General features: G+C 65.4%; 6 protein-coding genes across 6 annotated transcripts in view; 5 read left to right on the top strand and 1 right to left on the bottom strand.

Annotated features, from left to right (window-relative positions):
• The window catches only part of CHLRE_06g261050v5 (uncharacterized protein), a 6,526-nt gene extending 6,259 nt beyond the window's left edge, over window positions 1-267 (top strand). The window contains exon 11 of the mRNA XM_043062797.1: window positions 1-267. This exon is cut by the window's left edge and continues 417 nt beyond it. The gene's annotated coding sequence lies outside the window, so the exon portion shown is untranslated.
• Window positions 268-731: 464 nt separating this feature from the next.
• CHLRE_06g261026v5 (uncharacterized protein) lies at window positions 732-10,897 on the top strand. The gene is made up of 16 exons (XM_043062796.1): window positions 732-1,015; window positions 1,519-1,579; window positions 1,935-1,991; window positions 2,144-2,200; window positions 2,466-2,596; window positions 2,898-2,946; window positions 3,274-3,669; window positions 3,917-4,074; window positions 4,282-4,717; window positions 5,196-5,646; window positions 6,166-6,860; window positions 7,180-7,239; window positions 7,456-7,661; window positions 8,225-8,357; window positions 8,998-9,054; window positions 9,624-10,897. Exons 1-16 carry the CDS (start codon window positions 825-827, stop codon window positions 9,738-9,740), a joined length of 3,255 nt encoding a protein of 1,084 aa, XP_042923502.1. The 5' UTR covers window positions 732-824; the 3' UTR covers window positions 9,741-10,897.
• An 8-nt stretch (window positions 10,898-10,905) lies between these two features.
• Window positions 10,906-12,561, bottom strand: CHLRE_06g261000v5 (uncharacterized protein). Its single transcript, XM_001696536.2, has 4 exons — window positions 12,426-12,561; window positions 12,020-12,197; window positions 11,650-11,780; window positions 10,906-11,368 (listed from the first exon to the last, which is right to left on the bottom strand). Exons 1-4 carry the CDS (start codon window positions 12,467-12,469, stop codon window positions 11,296-11,298), a joined length of 426 nt encoding a protein of 141 aa, XP_001696588.2. The 5' UTR covers window positions 12,470-12,561; the 3' UTR covers window positions 10,906-11,295.
• Window positions 12,562-12,661: 100 nt separating this feature from the next.
• CHLRE_06g260976v5 (uncharacterized protein) lies at window positions 12,662-14,097 on the top strand. The gene has a single exon (XM_043062795.1). It carries the CDS (start codon window positions 12,724-12,726, stop codon window positions 12,967-12,969), a length of 246 nt encoding a protein of 81 aa, XP_042923501.1. The 5' UTR covers window positions 12,662-12,723; the 3' UTR covers window positions 12,970-14,097.
• A 124-nt stretch (window positions 14,098-14,221) lies between these two features.
• On the top strand, window positions 14,222-22,026 carry CHLRE_06g260950v5 (uncharacterized protein). Its single transcript, XM_043062794.1, has 15 exons — window positions 14,222-14,467; window positions 14,997-15,208; window positions 16,066-16,167; window positions 16,464-16,797; window positions 17,248-17,339; window positions 17,692-17,803; window positions 18,054-18,142; window positions 18,333-18,404; window positions 18,702-18,938; window positions 19,295-19,441; window positions 19,807-19,851; window positions 20,170-20,310; window positions 20,563-20,658; window positions 20,941-21,036; window positions 21,333-22,026. Exons 2-15 carry the CDS (start codon window positions 15,089-15,091, stop codon window positions 21,420-21,422), a joined length of 1,773 nt encoding a protein of 590 aa, XP_042923500.1. The 5' UTR covers window positions 14,222-14,467; window positions 14,997-15,088; the 3' UTR covers window positions 21,423-22,026.
• Window positions 22,027-22,431: 405 nt separating this feature from the next.
• CHLRE_06g260900v5 (uncharacterized protein) lies at window positions 22,432-23,647 on the top strand. Its single transcript, XM_043062793.1, has one exon. It carries the CDS (start codon window positions 22,519-22,521, stop codon window positions 23,149-23,151), a length of 633 nt encoding a protein of 210 aa, XP_042923499.1. The 5' UTR covers window positions 22,432-22,518; the 3' UTR covers window positions 23,152-23,647.
• The last annotated feature ends 6 nt before the right edge of the window (window positions 23,648-23,653 follow it).

The following is a 23,653-nucleotide window of genomic DNA, read 5'->3' as shown; positions in this document are numbered from 1 at the left end:
AAAGATGTGTGCATGCATGTGTGTATGTGTATGTGGGTGTGTATGTGTTTGTGCGCGTGTGCGCCGGAGGTTCCGTGGGAGAGGAGGAGCGGATTGCATTGTGGCATATGTTACGGCAGTTGAAGGTGCTGTTGTTGTGAGGAGGAGGCGTGTGGCAGTGGTGGTGACGATGGCGGTGGCGGTGTCTGCCTGTCGTACTGTGTGCACACAGGCAGCCGCCGCCGCTTTGGTTGTTGGATGATCCTGGAGTCTCGTACACCGAGAGCTCGGAGACGGAGCCGCACCGGGGCCCCCTCCGCAAAATCAGTAACACCAGAGCCCCCGTTCCCCCCCAATACACGTTCGATGCGCGGGCTTGGTTGGTGCCGCTCTGGTGCAGAACCAGCTGTCCAATTGGCAGCTTGGCCGTATGTAGTGTTTTATTCACGCCCACGCCCACTCCGCCGGGTCCATGCTATTAACTACGATGTCACAACATGGGTGTCAATACAGGATTGGCTCGCGCGGATGTGGCTCCCATCGTCGCAAGTCAGCAGCGGGCATTGGCTGGCAGCGTGCTCCAGTATGGGAAGGGAGGCCGCAGCAAGGCATGGCGGAAGAGGTGGCGGAAAGGGCGGAGGGGGCGCGCGATTCTCGTCGACCGTGCCGCATGTTGCATGGCACTTGACACTATCGCGCCGGCCAACTCAACTGCAAGCATAAGAAAATTTAAAGCTTATCAGCGTACTTTGTTATATTGGCAGGACAACTGCACTGTGCCTGTTCACGACAAACCGGCTTTCGGAGTACAATACTTGCAACCATTTCCGCGGTTGTTGGCTTGTATGCGTGCGTCTAGCTGCTCTCAGGCGCCTGGAGTGGCATCTGCGCCACCTCCAGCGCGCCTGCTGCCGCGACTTCCCATAGGTTGGCATTTGCCAGTCGTGCCGGTCGCGGAGCAAACCGCAACCGCATTGAAAGGCTTTTCGACGTGCGATGTGCGGCATGTGCGGAATGCAGCTTCGTCAACCTCGAGGTGGGGGCCCTTTCGCATGAGCCCGGTTGCTTGCCGGTGGCGAGCCAGTTATGGCGATGACCATAGGACAGCTCCAAACATTGAGGAATAGCAATTGCATTGATGGATCCGACGGGCAGGCGTGTCATCAACGAAGTCGGGCGATCGTGTGCGCATGTCTCGAGTGCTGCACTCGAGTCGGCACTGTTCCAACGCGCCCGTCTCTTGCACCGGGGCTCAGGAGCCACGGTGCGCTGCACCACAGCACCATACATTGTCGCGAAGTTCGCATGAAGCCTGCAACTGGCACGAACGCGTAGTCAGCCTCGAGGGGCGCATACTCGGCGTGTGGGCTGCGCGCTCCCCGCAATCCTCCCTGCCACGGTGTCGACCCCGACGTCTGGCCTAGCGCCAAACAGGCACACCAGACCACAAACCTAGCACAACACCACATACATGCACACACACGTACCCCCGGCGGACGCATCATCATCATCCGCACCCACACGCCCTTGACCCCGCAGTGAAGCCTCCCCGGTCTTCCGCCACCCGGGGGAGCTGGACCTCAGCCTGCGCGAGTACATGGTGGGTGCCAGGGCGTGTGGGTATGGGCGTGCGTGTCGGGTTTTGGATGCGTGGGTTTGGGCGCCTGGGTTTGGCCGTGAGTGTCGGGTTTGGGTGCCTGGGTTTGGCACGCCGCCGCTGTATGTAGCTCCGGAGCGCCCACCTCGGTGTCTGTGCTAGGAGGGCAAGGGGCAAAAGTGTGCGTGCAGTTTACTCAAGCGGTGAGCCCGCTTGTCTGCCTGTCAATGCCAATGGTAAGATTCTGACCCTGGCCCGACGCTGACTTTAACCCTGACCCTGTACCCCTGGACTGGCCACCCAATCACTAATGCAACCCCCCCCCCCCGCCCGCCCGCCCTCCTGCTCACTCACCCAGGTGGTGCTGGAGAAGCCGGTGGGGCTGACCCTGGCGCCCGACCCGCGGACCGGACAGGTGGGCGCCTGGGCCTGGGCGTGCGTGTGTGTGCGTGTGTGTGTGCGTGTGCGTGTGTGCGTGTGTGCGTGTGGCAATTGACGAGCCATCCAAAGACACGTGCACACACACACACACTCACTCACGCACACACTCACGCACACACGCCACAGGTGGTGGTGCAGGACATCAAGGTCGGCTCGCCGGCACACAAGTGCGGGCTCATACAGGCGAGCAGCAGCAGGCGGGGCGTGTGTGTGCGTGCGTGTGTGTGTGTGTGTGTGTGTGTGTGTGTGTGTGTGTGTGTGTGTGTGTGTGTGTGTGTGCGGGGGAGGCTCACGGGGCGGGCACGGGGGGGGGCACGTTGGTGTTGGTACGCACATACCGCATGTGTGTGTGTGTGTTTGCATCATGCCTCGAGTTGGCTGTCCTGTCTTCTCAGCCCTCCATCCCTCCACCCCTCCGCCCCTCCACACCCCTCCGCCCCCGCTGCAGGTGGGCGACGTGGTGCAGTCGGTGTCGGCGGTGTTTGGTGACGACATGTGGGCAGCGGCCGACATACGCCGCGTGCGCTGGGCCATAAACAGCCGCATGGGCGACGTGCGACTCATCCTGGAGCGATGCAGGTGGGCGGGCCGGGGGATGGGGGGTGTGTGGGTGTGGGGGGAGGGCGGGGTGAGGGGCGTAGGTGAGGGGCGTGGGTGCAGGTTGTGGGGGTTGTGGTTCTTGGGGTTGGGTTGTGGGGGTTGTGGTTCTTGGGGTTGTGGTGGACGCGTGTCGTTGGGCCACCAGCCTGCCTCATTGGTCCAGTCCGCCAGGCTGGAGTGTGTCCGCCGCGGCCTCGCCCTCCGCCTCCACACCTCCTCACCTTCTGCCCTGCTCCGCCCCCTGTGCCTTCCCCCCGTGTGCCTCCGCCCCTCCCCTCAGGCGGCTGGGCCACGGCGGCGCCACCACCTCCTGGTACAGCAGCGGCAAGGTGCGGGGGGAAGGGGGCGAGAGGGGGCGCTGGGGGGGCTGGGTGCAGGGGAGGGGGTCGGTGTGTTCGTGCCACTCCCCGCGGGGCCGTGTGTACGGCACTGTGTGTGGCTACGTGTCAGGAGCCGGTGGCGGCCGAGGGGAGGAGAGAGGGAGGCCGTGCGGAGCCGTGGGGCCAGGCGTGGCAGGGGGCCCTGGCTGAACGCGGTCTGTTTGCCCCCCCCCCCCCAGTGTTCCCTCCCTACTTCCCGTTCGCCGCGTGTGCCCACCTCTCACCCTGCTCCCCCACCTGCTTTCCATCTTCCCTCCCACCCCTTCCCAATGTCAGACGGGTGTGGCGACCCGGGAGCTGGCTGGCATGCAGCTTCCCTTCGCCTTCACCAGCCCCTCGCCCGACATACTCGGCAGCAGCACCGCCCTCCTCAGCGGCAGTAGCAGCGGCCTCACCAGGAGCGGCGGCAGTAGCATGATCCCCGCGGCCACCCCCACAGGCAGTAGCAACGGCCTCGGCGCAATCCCCGGCCCCAGCAGCACCACCAGTGCCGCCGGCTTTGCTACAGCCGCCGGCGGCCTCGGCGCAGCAGCCGCCGCCGCCGCCGCTGGTCGCGGCGGCGGCTCCACGCCGTACAACAGCCTTGCCTCCGTGTCGGGCGTGGGCGTGGGCGTGGGGCTGGCCGACGGGTCATTGCTGGTGGAGCTGCCGGGGGCGGGGAGGAGCATGACGGTGAGGGGGGAGGGAGGGAGGGAGGGAGGGGGCAGGGGGGCGGGGAGCAGCCGTCCATGCAAGACGGGGAGGCGGAGGAATGATGTGCCCGAGCCCAGGGGGCGGGATGGGCCGGAGTGGCGCTCAATGCGGGCATTGGCGGACCTATCACTCCTGACGCCGGCACACACATACCCCAACACACACGCCCAACTTCACATGCCCCCCCCCCACACACACGCTCTCGTCCCCCTCCCCCCGCCGCCAGGTGTCCTTCCATCGCAACACGGTGACCCAGCCGCCGCCCAGCCGCCGCGCCGCCGCCGCCGTGGCCGCGCGCGCCGCCGCACTGGCCCGGCTGCGTCGGGAGCTGCAGCAGGCGCGGCACATGCCGCGACTGGACCTGTCGGGGCAGGGGCAGCCCAGGTGCGTGTGCGTGTGTGTTTGTGAAGGTGTGAAACTGTATGGTGGAAGGGAAGCGGACGCGCGAGCCCGCGTGCGTGCTGTGTGTGTGTGTGTGCTGTGTGTGGAAGCTGCGTGCGCAAACAAACCCTTAAGAGGACACATACACACACTCTTGGGCGGGCTTCTTTTGTTGTTTTTTTGAACACACACTCTTTCTCTCCCAAACAGGGCTGTGACGGCGGAGGCCTTCATGGGCAGCCTGCCCTCCTCCCCCTCCTCCTCCGGGGCCGCCACCCGCGGCGCCACCTCCCCCGGCGCCAAGTCGCCCTCGCCCTCCGGCTCCTCCACCCCCGGCGGCAGTAGCAGCAGCGGCGGCGGCAGTAGTAGCAGCAGCAGCAACAGCACCAGCAGTAGCATGAAGAGCTCGGAGGCGGCGGCCGGCATGGCGCCGCCGCCGCCGCCGGTGGTGGATGTGGTGGCGCCGGCTCCCAGCAAGGAGGACGAGGGGGATGGGCCGGTCGGGGGCGGCGGCGGCAGTAGCAGTGGAGGCGGAGGCGGTGGGATACTGGGGCTGAGGTTCGGAGGGGCAGGCGGCGGCACCGGCGCGCCGGCAGCGGCAGCGGCAGCGCCGCCGGCTCGCAGCGCGGGCCCCAAGGAGCGCCGGGTGAGGCGGACAGACACGGGTTTCTGTGTGTTTGGTGCTATGACTGATGGCAGGGGTTGACTGTGTGGGGGGGGGGGGCGGGGGGGGGATGCAGCGGATGTTGCGTTGTGTACGTGGCGGGCGGGCACGTCTGGTGGCTCCCGCCTGCATGCCGCCGCCGCCGCCCGTACAACCGCCGCTGCCGCTGCCTGCCGCGCATTCCTATGGGACGCAGCAAGCAACCCCACACACACCCTACCATCCCACACATACACACGCCCACACTGTTGTGCGTTCCTAACACGCCCCCCCCATACGGTCTACCACGTCTCTATCGAACCATGACGTGTAATTCCCCATCCCCCCGCCTCCCCTTTCCCCCCCTCTGTTGCACTGGGTTCGGTTTAGTTTGGGCTGGTATCTACAACCCCCCCCCCCACACACACACACACCATTGTTGCACCCGCCCGCCCCCCCCCCACACACACACGCACATCAGGTTGTGAGTGTGCTTCCCTGGCTGCTAGTGGCTCTGGGCCGCCTGGAGCACCGCCACATCGCCCACATCGCCTCCAGCCGCAGCCTGGGCGCACTGCTGGAGCTGTCCCTCACACGCAGCAGCAGCAGCAGCAGCGGAGGGAGCGGTGGCAGCGGTGGCAGCAGCGGAGGAAGCGAGCCGGCGGCCGGCGCCGCAGGCGCGGCGAGCACGAGCGGCAGTAGCAGCAGCAGCACCACCACCGGCAGTAGCAGTACTGGCACCACCACCGGCACCACCAGCAGTAGCAGTAGTGGCACCGGCAGCAGCAGCAGCAGCAGTAGCAGCAGCAGCAGTAGCGGCAGCAGCAGTAGCAGCAGCAGCAGTAGCAGCGGCGGCTACTTGGTGGTCCGGGGCAGTGACCTGGCGCCGCTGGGGGCGGACATGGGCCGTGCGTCGTACGCGTCACTGCTGGGTGAGGGAGCGTGTGTGTGTGTGTGTGTGTGTGTGTGTGTGTGTGTGTGTGTGTGTGTGTGTGTGTGTGTGTGTTTGTGAGTGTAGGTGTGCATGTGCGTGTGTGTGTGTGGCCGCACTCACCAGCCAGCGGCAGCAGGTGATGCCACGCGCGCGCCCGTTGCCTGCCTGAGCAGCAGCCCCCAGCCCAAACCCTGTGCAGTTGAATGCAAAGCCTCTGACGCGCCCCCGTGTCCCTCCCTGCTCCCGCTTCCCCACCTCTCCTCCCCCTCAAACCCCGCCGCTCTACCTCCCTGGCTATCGGCACCGTGCCTACGCGCTCGTGCCCATCGGCCAAATTCCAAACATATGACAACCTCGCCACTCTATTTCTGGCGTCCGCATATATGCGTCTCTAAACGACGCAAACGCGATGTGGTCTGGCCGCAACCGCCGCGATCGTCGCAACCTCCCAAAACGTCGGCGCCACGAAAACGTCGCCGTCCAATTTTGCACCATCTCAAAACGTATTCGCGCACAGCCGCGGCGGAGGCTGCCGGCAACAGCTGCGCCCCAAGCAGCTCGGCGGCGGCCCGCGGCGGCGGCGCCGCACCCGCCACTGGCGGCGCCGCCGGGCCGGTGCCGACGGCGCCGATTGGACCAGCCAACGAGGCGCCGCCGCCGCCGCCGCCGCCCGGCTCTGCCGCCGCCACTGCCGTACTCATCGACGGCCCTGACGCCCTCAAGGCCTCAGCCGGGGCTGTAGCCGGCAGCAGCAGCGCCGCCGCCACCCCCAGCCTTGTCGATGCAGCCCTGGCCGCCGGCAGTAGCGCGAGCAGCAGCGGCAGTAGCACGACCAGCAACAGCGGCGGCGGCGGCGGGCTCGGCAGTAGCACAATGGCCTTCCTCGGCCGCAGCATCTTTATCAACCTGCGTCCCAGCTTTGGCGGCGCGAACCCTGCCAACTCCTCCAACCCCTCCACCAACACCAACAGCCCCCTCCCCTCCTCCTCCTCCTCTCCCTCCTCAGCCTCCTCAGCCTCCTCCTCCTCCTCTCTCGCCTCCTCCGGCTCCCGCGGCGTCGGCCTGCCCCGCTACGACGCGGCCCGTGTGGCGCACCTGCTCAACGCCGCCGCCTCGCTGCAGCGGCTGGCGTTCCGGCGCGGCGGGCGGCTGCACCGGGCGCGGCGGGACGCGTGCGCGGTGCTGCTGCACTGCTGCGACGAGGGCATGGAGGTGCGGTGTGTGTGGGGGGTGGTTGGGGGGATGTAGCGGTTTTTATGGGGAACGGAGTGATTAAAGCACAAGTATGGAGGGTTTGAGGGTGTGGGGTGTGGGTGTGGGTGTGGGAGGGTGCGGGGTTTCTAGGGTGGGCGTGAGCTGCACGCACCATGTCGACCCTCCATCCTTGGGCTGTGCATCCTGTAGACCCTTTCCTCTGGAACAACACATAACTTATGCACCTCTCTGTTCCTTTCTTCACTCTCTCTTGTACACATATACTGGTACTCTCACACGCACACACGCACACGCCTTCTCTCACCCGGCCCCGCAGTCTGACGTGGCGGTGCTGCTGGCGGGCTGGCTGCACTGGTACGGCAGGCTGCCGCTGCAGGTGGGGGCGGGGGCGGGGGTGGGGGGGTAGCGTGTGTGGGGCGTGTGCGGCGTGTGTGTAGGGGGGCCGTCGCGACCCTCGACAGCCCCGTCTAACCCAGCCAACACCACTCACCGGAAACCGTGTGCACCGCTGCCAATCCCTGCACCCAAGATTGCCTGCCGTCTCCTATTTTCTTAGCTAATCATGCATGTAACCCCCTTCACACACACGCAGGAGGCGGCGCTGGCCGCCGAGACCGCGCTGGGCGGCGCCCCGGTGGACACTGCCCTGCTGGAGGCGGGCACCGCCGCACTGCTGGCGGGCGGGCGGGAGCGCTGCAGCCGCGTGGTGCTGACGTGGAAGTACGGCGGCCTGAGCGCCTACGTGGCGGGGGACGTGGTGGCCAGCTGGGCGGCACGCGTGCCCATGGTCCGGTGCAGGTGCGGGGGGGGGAGGTTACGTTCATGATTGGCTAAGCAATGGTAGACGGTGGGGTGGGGCTGGGTTAGGGTGGGGTGGTGGGGTGGGGTGGTGGGGTGGGGTAAGGTCCAGGGGCGCTGCCTCCTCCCCTCGCGCCCCTCGCTGCCCTCACGCACGGGGCTCTCACGGTCGGGATTGGAACCAGGGATGAGCCTCCCGCTCCCACTCCCACTCCCGCTGCCACCTTACTTCCGCTGCCAGTGCCCCTTCCCCTGCCTCCGCTGCCCTCCCTGCCCCCCGCCCCGGCCCCATGGACGTCGGCACATTAAACTTGTGCACTACCCACGCCGTCCTTCACAAACGGCAGCGCCCCTCTCCCACCCCTTAACCCTCCCCCTCCCGCTCCCACCCCTTCACCATTCCCCTGATTTCCCTGCTTGTATCCTGTTTCCCATGCTATCCCACCCTTCGCCTTGGCCCTCCCACCCCCCCTCTGCCCCCCCCCATGACTTCGTCTGCAGTCTTCAGTGCATCCTGTACCACTTTTCCAAACATCCCTGCAACCCCCCACCCCTAACCCCAGGTCGCCTCTGGGCTGCAAGGGCGACACGCACCCGGGCCACTTCTTCCTGGAGGTGACGGGCCTGCCGCCGGGCGCCTACTTCTACAAGTACATCGTGGACGGCACCTGGGCAGTGGACAGCCTCAGCAACAAGGTGAGGGAGGGAGGGAGGGGGGAAAGGGCCTCGGCAACAAGGCGCCGGAAAGGCGGCGGCCGGAGGGGTTTGGGCCGTCATGTCAGGGGCCGCATGCCGCTCTCCACTCTCCGCTCTCCACTTCCCAGAGCACAGCAGGGCGTGGAGTGGTGATGTGCCGTGCGCCCGCGCCTGGCCCGCTGTAGCGCCCCATGCAACGCAGCGCGCCGCGCCCTCCCCCTCCCCCTTGCCACGCCCCTCCATACATGTGACTCGATAACTCCGTCCTGCATGAATGACTATCCCCCTTGCTCCTCCCGCTTACCTCCTCTCCCCTCCCTCCTCCTCCCTTCAACTTACCTCCTCCCCTCTCCCCCTGTGACCTCCCTCCTCCTCTGACCTCCCTCCCTCCCCCCTCCCCTCCCTCCTCCTGCTCCCCTCTCCCCCTGTGACCTCCCTCCTCCTCTGACCTCCCTCCCCCTCCGCCCCATCCTCCCTCCTCCTGCTCCCCTCTCCCCCTGTGACCTCCCTCCTCCTCTGACCTCCCTCCCTCCCCCTCCCCTCCCTCCTCCTGCTCCCCTCTCCCTCTGTGACCTCCCTCCTCCTCTGACCTCCCTCCCCCCTCCGCCCCCTCCGCCCCATCCTCCCTCCTCCTGCTCAGGTGCTGGACAGTGCGGGCAACTGGAACAACGTGCTGGTGGTGCCCGAGCCGCCGCAGGTGCGTGCGTGCGTGTGTGCGTGCGTGCGTGCGTGTGTGTACGTGTGTGTGTGTGTGTGTGTGTGTGTGTTAAACAAAAAACAAACGGAACAATTCCGCCATACACGCGCGCGCAGTTACCAACAAATACCGACGCCGGTTACCGAGCTCCGCGTTTGTCGATGTTGCCCCAGTTGTCACCTTGAGAGTGTGTGTGGGGGTGTGTGGGTGTGTGGGTGTGTGTGCGCGCGTGCTTCTGTGCGTGTGTGGGTGTGGGTGGGTGGGTGGGGGGTGCATCTGTGTTTGTAGGCATGTGTGTTGTTATATCAACGGAAAGAAACGCGCGGGAAACTGACTGCAATGCGTGTCTGTGAGTCCTGGGGGCTGGGCTGCATTAGCGAGTTGCAGGCTAGGCGGAATCGCGTCACTTGCTTCCAATCCGCACCCGCACGCCGTTACACAATCACACTTCCTGCCCTTCCGACTCGAACTTCTCCCCCATCCTCCCACCGACCCCTGCTTTTCCAACCATCTTGGCAACCCACCCCAACTCCTCCCCCTCACCCGCCCCCACCCCACCCCCACTCCAGGTCCTGACCAGCCGCGAGGGCCTGGCTCTGGCCCGCTGGCAGGCCGCCCGCATGGCGCTGGAGGCCAAGATGGGGCTCACCGGCCCCGGCGCCTTCATGCAGCGGGGGCCGCACTAGCAGGCAGGCAGGCGGCAGCAACGGGGGCAGCGGGAGCGGCAGCGGGGGCAGCAGGCCACATGCCGCGACACACTGCAGCGGCGGCGGCGGCGGAGCTAGGGAGCAGCAGCGGCAGGAGGAGCGGGGGCGGCGGCGGCGCACAGTGGGCGGCGGGTGTTGCGGTATTGCACAGGTTGGGGTGCCGCGGTTTTGCGCGACGCCGCGTGCGGAGGTATCAGGAGGTGGCGCGAAGCACCCGGGCAGTGCAACGTGGGGAGCAGCAGAGGGAGGTACCCAGGAGCAGGAACAGGTTGGGGTGCGGGCGGTGCAGGTGCAGATGCAGCCGCAGGCGTGGGCGTGGGCGAGGGTAAGGTGGTGGTGGTGGTGGTGGTGGTGGCAGAGCGGGCGGTCGCACGCCGAGTCGAGAGTTGCGGGCAGCACCACATGGCAGGCGCAGGGGTTCGGCAACGAGTGCACAGGCGCTGCACACAGGACGGCCTGTTCACTAGTGCCCAGGGGAGGAAGGCAGCGGGGTGTGCGTGTGCGATGAAGGTCGTGTCGTGTGCACGGCGCGTGGCGCTTGGCAGCGAGTGCTGTTACGTCGTCAGCGGCGGAGGGCAGGAGCCTTGGCTGACGGACGGAGTTGGGCCGGAGGGAATTGCAGGTGGGCAAGGGAGGAGGCGCAGGAGAGGCACCCGTGTTCGTGTTAGCTAAGACTTGCGAGAGACCACGTGTCTTTGCGGTGGTGGAACGGGATCACGAATGGGGCACCGGGTGTGTGTGGACACACATGTGCATGGGCGTCCCCGCAGAGCACAACGCGGCATTACTCCGCACATGTGTGATCAGGCGTTCGTGGCTGGGCGGCGATTTGTGGGCATGCACTGGGGCGGCTAACCGTGCTCCCGAAACCGACCTAGTGTGAAGGTCTGTAATGCGAGATACCATTCCACTGAGCTACTCAGTATCGTCGCACCACACCGCCAGTACAACGCACCAGTAGGACGCAGATCTGAGCTGCTCAATGCTGCAGTCTTACCACCGAGTGTTTGGGTTAGCCGCAGAGCTTAAGGCTGAGCCAATTCCGATAGGGGCAACTCAGTACAGGATACTTGGGCCCTGCTGTTCCACACGACGGTGCCCGTACCATGGTGCTAGGTAGTGCCATTGACCCGTTCACACAGATCCGATCCGTATGTTACAGCGAGTATGTACTGCCGTCGAGATCAGAAAATCAAAAAGCAAAGCCCTTGGGGGGCTTTGCACATGGGCCAAAGCAGATGCCTACAGGCGCAAGCTGCGCGTGGGCATTCAGTGTGTCCTCATCTGCGCGAGAGGACTAGTACACGAGTCCTAACTACAAGAGCAATAGCTCTCCGCTCTTTCTGCACCCTCATCCATCCGACTCCATCACTGCGGGATACACCCGAAACACAAAACTGGCTTTTCACACACAAAACAGTTGGTCTTCTCTGCACGCGAACGCTTAACGCTACCTCAGCTGCGCTATGCGAATCCACGCTGACGCTAGGATGCGCTACATGAAGTAGCTCGCATCAACAATTGAGGAAAGCGCTTAAGCGCCCAGCTGGGAGGTGGAGATGATCAGGTTCACGCCGACGGCCAGCAGAACCAGGACCAGGCCAGCCCTGTGGGAACGGGAGGAAAGCAGGAGAGGGATGGTGAGGGGCGATGCCATATCCGGAAGCTAGCCAGGATGAGTGCTGTGATGTGTGGTGGACAGGGTGGAAAGACGTGTCGCAACGCCTGCAGGTCAGGGAAGCCGACCGACACGTGGCGTGCGTAGCTTGCAACCACGTCACCCACCCACCCACAAGCCCTAGTTGGGCAGTAGCCCCCGTCAGTGCCTAGTCAGTGCGCCAGCGCAGACCACACTGCGCTCGCGCGTCGCCACCGATGCGGCTCTTACCAGGCGATCAGGCCCTTGGTGCCCAGGGTGTAGGAGTCGCCCGACTCAGTCCACAGGTCGGGGGTGTAGATGGGCGAGTAGCCGTCCACGTTGGCACCGTACTTGTCCTCGTAGCGGTAGACACCGTAGCCCTGCCAAAGCGAAGCGAAAGGAGGGGTGATCAGATAGAGCGCCGTTAGGGCTTGTTGCCCAGCGCAACACTCGCGTTCATGCGAAGGCAGAAGCGGCGTACCCCGAACCAATCAAGAACACGTATTCATAGACAAGATTGTTGCCGTGATCGCACTTGGATGCAGCGCCAGCGCCCCAGCAAGGCACTCGCGAAACGCTATGCAAGCAAACTCCGCGACAACCCAACCGATGCGCCTACCTTGCCCTTGCGGCCGGAAGCGTCCTTCCAGTCCTTCTTGTTCATGAAGCGGGACTTGCCCATTAGGTTCTGCTTCACGACGGGGTCCTCAATGGAGTTCAGGCCGACCTTGGTGATGTCGGTCTTGCCACCGCCGCTGGCCACGGGCTTCACCACGCGGCGCGAGGACACGCGGGGGCTGCAAACAAGAAGCGAGCAAGCGCAGCGACACCAGAGTCAGCCGAAGCGACCGAGAAGCATGCGAGCTTCTACAGCTGGGCGCGCCACCGAAACGCCCGCGATCTCCCGTTCGCTATGCGCTGACTCCTTAACATGCCGCATCGCTCCTCCAATACGCAAAGGTTGGTACTGGTTTGCCTATGCGCAGTCTCAACGATATCATGGTGCCACGTCGCGCGGGACCCACCGCAGAGGGGCCAGGCCCTTGGCGGAAATCTGCATGGTGGCCATTGTTCTGTATTGAGTCGGTACCGTCGGAAGATGGAACAAGTCTTCGCGTGCACAGTGGGGAGACAAAGACTTGAGAGAAGCCCGCGATCTTGCCGTACATTGCTCCAGGGTGGGGCTGGGAGAACCCTGTTACGTTCACAGGGGCCCTACCAAGCTTCTCTGCGGATTGCAGACTTTCGAGTGGTGCTAGTGGTACAAACCTGGAAGCTCTGCGGGGCGCTCGCGAGTGCCAGCGCGCATGCGAGACATTTTGCATGGACCCTTCGCTCATCCTACGCGCGCTGGCCGCGCGCCACGTCGCATTGCACCAGTGGACATATACCAAAAGGTTCTGCTCCAAAAAATCTACAACGCGGAGCGCCTTGGTGACGGGAGGGGCCCTGGACCGTGGGTCTCTCGCCTGGGCCAGGTGTCGGGGCCAGCTGGCCGTCCGGCCGTGGGAGGAGTGGGTGTCCTGGAGGCCAGATTCTCCTGCAGAGGCGCCACATGCAAGCGGCTAGTCAGCAGATGGGAAGCAGCATGTTGTCGAGGCCGCGGCTTAGGCCTTGGGGATTGCGCAGGCTGACAAGGCGTCTTGCGGGGTCAGGTGGACGTGGCGGTGCAAGGGACCAAGGACCTCGAGTGGACCAGGACTCCCGGTGCATGCACACATAGGGGTCTAAGGGACGGGCAGCTGTTCGCTTCCGCCGGCGAAAGCAAAGCACGGGCCGTGTGCAGTGTGAGCAGTCCGATCGGGGGCACCGGGGGCGCAGGCTCATGCTCGTAGTTGCTCGTACCGTAGGTGTTTCCGCGTTCCCTGCACACTGGATACGCCGCTACGGTACTACAGAACGCGCGCTGTGAGATGCGCAGTCGGTTCCTGGCATTGCACATACCATGCTGCAGTACCGCACTGGTGTACGCTGCACTGGGCGGGAAGGACGCGTGCACGCACAGACACGCAAGCGGCCAGCCTTCATGGCATTGACTAGTGTTGCGGAACTAATGCGTACGTAGACCATGGCATGCCTTCAGATGCACTTCAGCACTTGCATCGCGGCTCAAACATATACACCCTTGTGCCTTGGCCATGGTTGACGCCGTTCCGAACGGCCACATGTGCGCATCAGTCTACGAACGGCAAGTGTGTTACCATGACCTCCGCCATCGCACCATTGCCACGGCGACAACCCGCTTTTGCGTCCCTGCCCTGCCTGTCCGCCTGACGGTCTGCGCGTGCGGGCTGGGGAGGCTGCTGGTGCACAGGCCGGCGCACACGCAGCGGTGCTCATGGGCCTTTGTCCACCGCTGGTGTGCCGTGCGGTGCAGGGTTGCACGGCTTGCAAGCTGCCCGTCCGCTGCCGGTGCGGATGCCGCCGTTGGGCCGACTCCCTCGAACTTCCTCGGACTCCCTGCTCATTGGCTCATAACGTGCTGGGGAACCCAGGGCACTCTGGCTCTCCAGCGACCGGCACGGCTGCACCCTCAGGCGGCCAACCCGCAGTGGGCTGTTGAGGTCGCCACCATTGCCCACCAACGACAGCGCGACGGGACAGTATCGGACCAGTCCTTCTGCTTCAGTGTGTTGACACCATAAAACCATGAAGCCATACGAAATGCCTGCGTGTAGGTCGGACTCAGGTAAGCGCGCAGCCGGTAACAAGAAGTTTTGGGAGTTGGGCGCTCCGTATGCATGGGGTTCGTGCCAGTTCGCAGGCCCTGACCCTACATTCCTCTTCCACCCCTGTGCCCATGTTCATTTCACCTTCACCCGACAAGTATGTTCAAGTTCCATGGGGCGACTGTTTAAGAAGGGTTCTCTTTCTGCGGTGGACTACATCATTTTCCCGATAGCTGTTGCTCTGACTCTTTACCAGGCCAGCCACTTCCTCCCAGGATTTTCTAGTAGCTCAGAGCAAGGCAGGGCGCCAAGTGGTTCCCGCTTCCTTTTGGACGACCTTAAGCGTTCAGCAGCTTCGTCGGACGGTGCTGGAGCGAAGAAGCAATAGTTGACTTGTGGTGAGTGCAAGAGAGTAAGCTCCTGTCATGGCTCGTTAGGTTCCGGTCTCGCCAGCGGAAGCGACACCAGTTCTGCACGTAGTCTCGCGTGCACTTGCACTCGCGGTGGTAGAGGGCATTTGGTCACGCGCTGCTGGAGTCCACAACAAATACTTCACATCTCCAGCTGCTTCGCTACTGACAGCTTGACGCTTCCCTAAAGTATGATCAATTTCCAACTCACGGACGCACCTATTCAGAAAGCTGGTTCGAGTGACAATACAATAAATGCATGCACGGACGCACGCTGGCCGTGCATGAGCCTGTGTTCGGGGCAAGACGGCAGTAGCAAGACTCGGGTTTGGTCTCCCGCGCAAGTGCTGGCCCCTGTCGCAGCCGTCCGCTGCCCGTTCGTGCCCTCTGGGCCCGCACGCGCCGCTCCAGCGCTGTCCCAGCACCCCGCTGTCCTGCGACATTGCAAACTTCACACCGCGGGCTGCAATTACCGGTTCTTACACTGACGCCTTCATGCATGTCCCCAACTCCGCAGGGGCACCGCAGCACCTGGCCCGCATCCGTGCGCCCGACCTAGCACCAGCTGACCTAGCCCACTAGCTCGCTAGCTCGCTATCAGCAGCAGCCATGGGCGCTAACGGGGTGCACTACGACCGCTGGTTCCAGACGGCGGACAGCGACCGCGACGGCCGCGTCACGGGCGGCGACGCGGTGACGTTTTTCGGCCGCAGCGGCCTCCCGCGAGAGGTGCGTGGAGGGGGGTTGACTCTGAACCAATCCCGTAAGGAAACCGGGGAGGGGGAAGTCTGTGCCGGAGCCCAACGAGTAAGTCCAATCATCGTCAGAGGACAGGAGGGGGGAGGGAAGGAGGGAGGGAAGGAGAGGGAGAGGGAGAGGGGTAGCCCGCTTCTGGGTGGAGGCGCAATTAAAAGAGTGTGGTCAGGGTGCGAGAGGGGACGGGGCCGGGTGGTCGAGGGCACGTGTGGGTGGACGGAACGGCGGGTTGTGGCTGGCGAAGCATGGACGCAACGGGACGGGCAGTGTCAAGGTCTCTTGCCTGTTGGGGGAGGCAAGCCAAGACCCCTTGGGGGAGCGGGGTAAAGCGGCGGGGCTGCGGCGGCGGGGCATGGGGAGGTTGGGCGGGTCTGGGGACGAGGGCGGCACGGGCACGGGCAGGGGCAGGGGCACGCGCCGCGCAGCGCCAAACCGGCGGTCCGGGTGCTGCGCGGCGGCGGTAGGGGCACATGGAGGGCGTGGGCCTGGGGCCGTTGTCGACGGAGACGCGCACGCACGCGGACGCTGCGGGGGTGGCCAGGCATTTCGGATGTTCCCGTGGGAGGGAAAAGCAAGAGGGCCGTTGAGCGGAGGTACTGTCGGCTTACCGCGTGCTGCAGCAGCGGCCGCCACCGCCATTACCCTTGCCGCTAGAACCCAACAACCCCGACCCCGCTACGCACGCACACGTGCCCATACACCCCACACCCCCGCCCACCCTCCGCCCACCCCCCCTCGGTAACAACGCGCCTGCTGCACTACTGTTCCTGGCTGCGCCTTCACTTATAAATAATCATGAATGCAACATCCCCCCCCTCCCCACACCCCAGGTCCTGGCCACCGTGTGGGACCTGTCCAACGACCGGCGCCTGGGCTACCTGGACCGGCTGGCCTTCCACAAGGCCATGGACCTCATCGCGCTGGCGCAGAGCGTGAGCGCGGGGGCAGCGGGGGAGAGGGGAGGGGAGGGAGGAAGGAGGGAGGAAGGAGGGGAATGGAGGACTTGTTACCAGACCCCTGTCGAAGGGGGCACGTGGGCGAGAGGAGCGTGGGATAGAGGGGCGGGCTGGAGGGGCGGGGCAGGGGCAGCGGAATGGGGGCAGGGCGGGGCAAGGGCGCGGCGCAGCGATGTCAACCCCCAGTCGATGGGGCCCTGCACCCAGACTCCAAACTCACCAAAACCCCACACACAACCCTCCCGCTCCCGCTCCCGCTCCCGCTCCCACAGGGCCAGCCGGTGTCCAAAGAGAACTACCTGGCCCAGATTGACGCCGGCGGCTTCAAGCTGCCCGTGATGGCGGGGCTGTCGGACGCGGAGGGCAACGCCCTGGACACCGCCGCAGCTACAGCCGCAGCTACAGCCGGACTCAGCGCAATGAACCCGTACGGCGCGCCGCCGGGGAGCGCCGGGCCGGCGGGCGCGGCGGGGCCGGGGCCCAGCGGCGCGCCAAACCCGCACGCGGCGACCTACTCGGCGCCGCCGCCGCCCGACTCGTTCGCGGGCGGGCGGCACCCGGCGGGGCACACGGAGTGGGGCCAGGGCGCGGCGGCGCAGCAGCAGGGTGAGGGTGCGCGTGAGAGAGGAGTGCGCATGGGGAAGGGGAAGTGTGTTTGTCGTGTGTGTGTGTGTGTGTGTGTGTGTGTGTGTGGTGTGTGTCGAACAACGAAACTCGCCCAAACGCCAGAGTGTGTGGTGGTGGTGGGAGGTTGTAGATACCAGCCCAACCTTGACCGAACCCAATGCAAAAGAGCGGGGGGGGGGTAGCCGTGAATGAGAGGGACGGAGTGATTACATCACACATATTGGGGCGGACGTGTGTGTGGGGGGGGGAGGTGCGGGTGGAACGGCCCCCTGGGCTACATGACTGCCGGGGACTGCAGCGGCATCCCGGTGCATAGGTGCTTCCCGCCTGGTTGCCAACCACGCACGCACACCCGCCTCTCATTCCATTTGCTACTCAGCCGCACACACACACGCCCGCACATGCCTGCTGCTCTGTGTCCCGGTGCAGGCGGCAAGCGCGGCAAGGACGGCAAGAAGCCTGTGCCCATGAAGGTGTGCACCTCCATCATCGACGGCCTCAAGCAGATCTACTTCCAAAAGGTGGGGGCTTGGGCGGGGGGAGCTAATCAGCTGATAGGGACCAACGGAAACACCTCAGATGAGGGTGCTCAGTGATCAGACGAGAAGCGTAACGAGTGCGCGCCCGCCTGGCCACGCCACGCCGCGCCGCCCCATGCGCCTCACGGCGCTCCGCCCTCCCCGGAGCCTGTGGCACGCGGCGCCGCTCCAACGTGACCGTCCAACATGGCCGTCGTCCAACGAGCCATGCCTGGAATCCCTCTGCCCCCTGCCCCTGCTGTGCCTGGCTACAACTTCACTCCTGAATTAATCGCGAGTGCAATTCCCCGCTCCCACCCGCCCTCTCCCCCTCCTCCTCTCCCCCCCCCCCCAGGTCCGGCCCCTGGAGGAGCAGTTCAAGTTCGGGCACTTCTTCAGCCCGCTGCTGAACGAGTCCGACTTCGAGGCCAAGCCCAGCGTGCTGCTGCTGGGGCAGTACTCCACGGGTGAGGGGCGGGGCGGGGCGGGCGGAAGGGAGGAGCAGGGGGAAAAGGGGAGAGGCGGGGCAGGCAAGGGAGCTGTGCAGGCGTTCAGTCGGCGTCCAAGTTCCTTTGGCACACGTCTGAAATACGGATGCCCCAATACGGCTATTTCCGCACCCATCTGAACATCCACCACGAACACTGGGCCTACGGGAGAACGACCACCCGCCCGCACCCATCCTCACCCGCCCTCACCCTCACCTCCCCCACCCAGGCAAGACCACGTTCATCAAGTACCTGCTGGGCCGCGACTACCCCGGAACACACATCGGCCCCGAGCCCACCACCGACCGATTCGTGGTGGTGGGTTGGCGGTGGGGGGAAGGGCCGGGGAGGGGAGGGCAGGGGAGGGCAGGGCAGGGCAGGGAGTGCGAGGCAGGGAGGCTGGCTTGTGGTGTTGGACTACTCGATTGATTCCCAACCTGATATGGTGACCCGTATGGTCTTACTTGGACGGCCCCTGCCCTCTGCCCCCCTCCTAACACGCACACAGGTGTTCCACGGCGCTGAGGAGCGGCGTATCCCCGGTAACACCCTGGCCGTGCAGCCTGACAAGCCCTACCAGGTGGGGGGGGGCTGGGGTCGAGGGCGGGGCAGGGGAGTGGAGGCAGGGCCGCGGGAGAGGGAACTCTGACCGCCCAGTGGGCTGTTTTGTCGGAGGTGTGTGAGTGTTGCCTGTGACCCGAACCGTCACAAGGCCCAGCGCCAGCCTCACCCCACTGCTCGCGCTCTCCCACCATCCCCCGCACCCTGCACACACACGCACAAACACACACACACACACACACACACACACACACACACACACACACACACACACACACACACACACACACGCGCGCCACACACATGCGCCGCACAGGGCCTGTCCAGCTTCGGCACGGGCTTCCTGTCGCGCTTCGAGGGCTCGCAGTGCCCCGCGCGCCTGCTTGAGGAGATCTCGCTGGTGGACACGCCCGGCGTGCTGTCGGGCGAGAAGCAGCGCATAGAGCGCGCCTACAACTTTGTGGAGATCTGCGAGTGGTTCGCGGCGCGCTGCGACCTCATCTTCCTGCTGTTTGACCCCTACAAGCTGGACATCAGCGACGAGTTCAAGAGCGTGAGTGGGGCGGTGCGGGGCGGGGGTTTGGGGTGGGGTGGGGTGGTGGGGCGTGTGTTGGGGTGGTGGGGTGTTGTGGGGGGCGTGCGTGGGGTGGGGGGGTTGTGTTTTGGAATGGCACGGGGGAGGCGGTTGGAAGGAGGTAGTCATGGGGTGGAGGGAGAACCATAACCGGATCCTCCAAGGACACCACACCACACCACCAAGCATCTCCTCATTCTCCTGCCACCCCACACCATCTCGCCACGCGCCGGCTGTACCACTGTGCCTGGCTACAACTGAATGCAACCCCACCCCACATAACACCCCACCATACCACACCACGCCACACACATCACACCTCCCCCCACTCTCAGGTGATCAACTGCCTTCGCGGCCACGACGACAAGGTGCGCGTCATCCTGAACAAGGCCGACCAGGTGGACCAGCAGCAGCTCATGCGCGTGTACGGCGCGCTCATGTGGAGCCTGGGCAAGGTGTTCAAGAGCCCCGAGGTCTGCAAGGTGAGGAGGGGAGGTTTGTGTGTGTGGGGGGGGGTGTTACATCCATGATTTGTTCAGAAGAAACGGTGTTGTAGCCAGGCACCAGGTAGGTGGTGGGGAGGGAGGGAGGGAGGGAGGGAGGGAGGGAGGGAGGGAGGGAGGGAGGGAGGGAGGGAGGGAGGGAGGGAGGTGGGGAGGGAGGGAGGGAGGGAGGGAGGAAGGGAGGGAGGGAGGGAGGGAGGAAGGGAGGGAGGGAGGGAGGGAGGCGAGGTCGTCACGCGCGCGTTCCCTTCGGTTTGTCGTTTCCTTCACGGGTTCACGCTTGAACTCCCCCGCGCACACGCCCTGCCGCCCCACACTCGCCCTACACACACGCCCCCCCGCAGGTGTACGTGGGCAGCTTCAACAGCGAGGCGCCCATCAACGAGAAGGTGCGAGACACAGGGGCAGGAGGTGGAGGGGGGATGTGGCTCGAGGAGGCAGGGCGGGACAGGGCGGGAGAAGGGAAGCCTTGTGGGTCCCGGCTGCCCCACGCTCCCCCGGCACTGCAGTCCTGTGCATGTACACGCTTGGTTTCGGTGTAGTTTGGGCTGGTATCTACAACCCCCGACCCTGTCCCCACATGCGCCCGCATCCCCTTGCCCCTCTCCCTCCATACCCTGCTGCCCCCCTAACCCCCTTTTACCGCCCCCCTAACCCCCTCCCCTCTGCCCCTCCCCTCTGCCCCCCTGCCCCCCCTGCCCCCGCAGGTGAACCCCTACGGCAAGCCGCTGTTCGAGGCGGAGCAGAAGCAGCTGCTGGCGGACCTGTACGAGATCCCGCAGCGCAGCACCGACCGCAAGATCAACGAGTTCGTCAAGCGCGTGCGCGCGGCCAAGATACACATCCTGGTGAGCCGCGGCGGCGGGGGTGGGGGAGTGGGTGGGTGGAGGGAGGAGGGGCGGGGGTGGGTGAGCGGAGGGGTTGGAGGATTGGGACGTGGTGTTTTGCGAAAGACGGTGTGCCATATGGGATAGAGACAGTGCGGGGCCAGGACGGGGACAGGGACCGCGCTCTACGCTTCACGACACGCCCCTTGCTCCCCGTCCCTTCCCCTTGTCCCCGTCCAACTCACCCGCTCCCCCCCCCCCCCGCCCCTGCAGCTGGTTGGCCACCTGCGCAAGCAGATGCCCAGCATGTTCGGCAAGGAGAAGGCGCAGAAGAAGATGATGGAGGAGATCATCACCAACTTCGAGGCCGTGAGTTTGGGGGGCAGCAGGAGGGAGGGAGGGATTGAGAGGGCTGATAGGGCGGCGCTGCCTTCACATGTGCGCCAGCACCTTGGAACATGTGGCTTCCGTCAACCCATTCCGTTAATGGCACCCATCCCAACATTCAAAACCTGAACATTGGGGCGTTCTCGGGACTGACAGAACCCGCCCACAACCCCCCAACCCTCACAATAAACTACCCCCCGATACACACACACACACACACACACACACACACACACACACACACACACACACACACACACACAGGTCCAGCGCGAGTACCACCTCCCCCGCGGCGACTTCCCCGACCCCTACCGCTTCCGCGATATCCTGGGCGGATTCGACCTGCTCAACTTCCCCAAGGTGGGCGGGATGGGGTGGGGTGGGGTGGGGTCCGAAGTAACAGGTCCCAATAGTCAAGCATCGTCGCCCAACGAGTGGGGGGGAGGGAGCAGGAGGAGCAGGCAGGAGAAGGAGGCGGAGAGGCTAAGATATGTGCGGTGGGGAGGGGTGGGACGGGACCGAGGGCGCTGGGTGGCCAAGGGCGGCCCGTGGCGCTTGGGGAGGGGGATCGCTTTGGGCGTGTGCGGTATGTGCCTTTCAGTTTCATCACGCATCGGTGTCCCGTGTGGCCCCGCCCTCCTGCTGCTGCTGATCAGGTGTCCAAGTCCATGATCAAGATGCTGGAGGACGTCCTCTCCGTCGACATCCCCAACCTGGTCAAGCAGTTCGATAACCCCTTCCCGTGAGGGGTTGGTGGGAGGCTGGGAGGAGGAGAGGGAGGAGAGCAGATGAGTGGAGATAGAGGTGGTGCGGTTGTGCAGTAAGGGGGTGCTGGTAGGGTGGCAACAGGCAGGGGTCACTTCCGGTCTTGACCTGTTTACCGCTGGTGAGGGTGGGTGCGACAGCCAGGGGGCATATGTTTGTGGACTGGGAGGACGGACGAAGGATGGGAGGTTGAAGGACGGCATGCGCGGCGGCGCGGCGTCAGCACGCGCCGGGGTCGGGGGTTGCGAGCGGGCTGCATATCATATGCTTCGGAGTTGTGCTCGTGCGCTGTTGTTGTGGCGGCGGAGGGGCTTGCTGTCGTACCTTTCGGTGTTGTTGTAGAGGCGGTGTGGAGTGACGTACCCGCATTGACTAGTCAGCAGGAGGCGGAGCGGGCAGTTATGGGAGACTGAGGTGTGCAAAGCACGTTGAATAGATGGCTTGGACACGGCTTGGACTGAACAAGCGGTGACGCAACAGGTGGTGGTGTTCGTGCATTATAGGTACATGCGGTGAGCACTGAACACGTCTCGAGACGTACGGAGGGGATGCTGCTTGCTCCCCACCAAATCGTAAGACCGGCGTGAATTGAATCGCCGACCTGGCCGATAACTCATACACAGCTGTTCTTAAGCGCACTCAAGAGCACGACAGGCCGCCCCGCGCCGCCCCGCCCCGCGCCGCTGCCGCCTGCGCGGCTGCTGGCGGCGGTGGCGGAGGCAGGCACCTGCGCCGCCCTGTCCAAGATGCTGACGGGCCTGCTGCTGCAGCGCCGCGGTGGTGTCGGCGGCGCTGCCCCCACTCACGCCCACTGGAGCGGCCGGTGGCGCCGGCGGTGTGGCTGGTGTCGCGGGTGCGGCCAGCCCCGCTGCGCTGGGCTTGAGTGGCAGCGACTGCAGGGCGGTGCTGGCGGCGGCCGCGCGCAGCACCACACCCAACTGGCTGGACAAGGTGCGCTTGCTGCTCGGCCCGGCCTGCCGCTTCGAATGGCCGGCCTTGGGAACGCCGGCGCACGACGCAGTTGCGGAGTCCGTGCTCACACGCCCCGACGCCAACGCGGCACGTCAGCTCTCCATTATGGGGTTCCGGTCAACCCGCTCTGTGGCGGCAATGCACGCGGCGGCGGCGGCCGGCCGAGTGGCCCTGCTTCGCGAGCTCCTGTACAGTTCGTACCAGGAACAGCTGTCGGCTCAGCAGCTGCGGGGGCAGGTGCTCGCGGCGGGCCCGACAGTGCCGCCGCCGGCAGCTGCCTTGGGCGGCGGCCACGGCTTTGCAGGCCCGTCGGAGGATCACTACGAGGCGCTGTCGGAAGCTGCCGCCATGGCGGCGGCAGAGGCGGGGCAGCTGGAGTGCTTGCGCGCGGCGGTGCACCGCGCGTCACAGGGTGTTCATAGAGCCGTGCTGCTGGCGGCGGCCCGGGCCGGGCATGCGTCGGTGGTGCGGTGGCTGGTGGTGCACTACCCGCCGCCACTGCTGCCGCGGGGCGGCCCCACCCCGTTGGCGCAGCGGCGCGCCGCCACCGCGCTGCTGGTGGCGGCGGTGGAGTCAGGGAGTCTGGAGCTGGTAGTGCAGTGGCTGGCGGAGGAGAAGGGCGCGCGGCGCGGCCTGGGCCCGGACGTGATGGCGGCGGGCCGGCGGCGGTGCGCGGCTGCTGCTGCGAGCTGGTGGCTTGGCTGGCCGCACAGCAGCCTGGCTGCGATGAGGGGTTGAGCGTGGGTGCTCGCCTGGGCACTTTTGGAGCCCGGCCTGGCCTGGGTGATGACGTGTTGATGGCCGCGCAAGATGGCTGTGTGTTCCCGCGCACACGCGGCTGCCGAACCGCTGTCCTGCTGCTCTGCCGGACGCACAGGCCTGCACTGCCAGCCTGCACGCCATCGCCGGCCGCGCTGGTGACTGGCGATGCGACATGAGCTGCGGCACCTGCTGTCGCTGCAGGGGTAGCCCGCACGGCGTGGACCTGTGGGGAGCATGGTGGGAGCGCGGCGCCGATGAGGGCGGTCGCGGCTGGTGTGGCTCTGACGCTCCGTTTGGCTCTGTTCGCGCCTTTGTTTAAAGGTCAGGGGCCATTGGGATTTTGGAAGCGCCCCGCCGGCCGCTGCTGAGGGCCGGGGGACAGTGGGGCAGGCAGTGGTTGCTGTCATGCCCTGCAGAATTTGCACGAGCGATGAAAGAGTGTGTTGCATTGTTCTTGTAACTGGCAGGACAAGGGCTT

The sequence above is a fragment of the Chlamydomonas reinhardtii genome, chromosome 6 (assembly GCF_000002595.2).
Source record: "Chlamydomonas reinhardtii strain CC-503 cw92 mt+ chromosome 6, whole genome shotgun sequence".
Taxonomy (NCBI): Eukaryota; Viridiplantae; Chlorophyta; class Chlorophyceae; order Chlamydomonadales; family Chlamydomonadaceae; genus Chlamydomonas; species Chlamydomonas reinhardtii.
The sequence above is the reverse complement of the archived record's forward strand: the minus strand, read 5'-3'. Positions and strand labels throughout refer to the sequence as shown.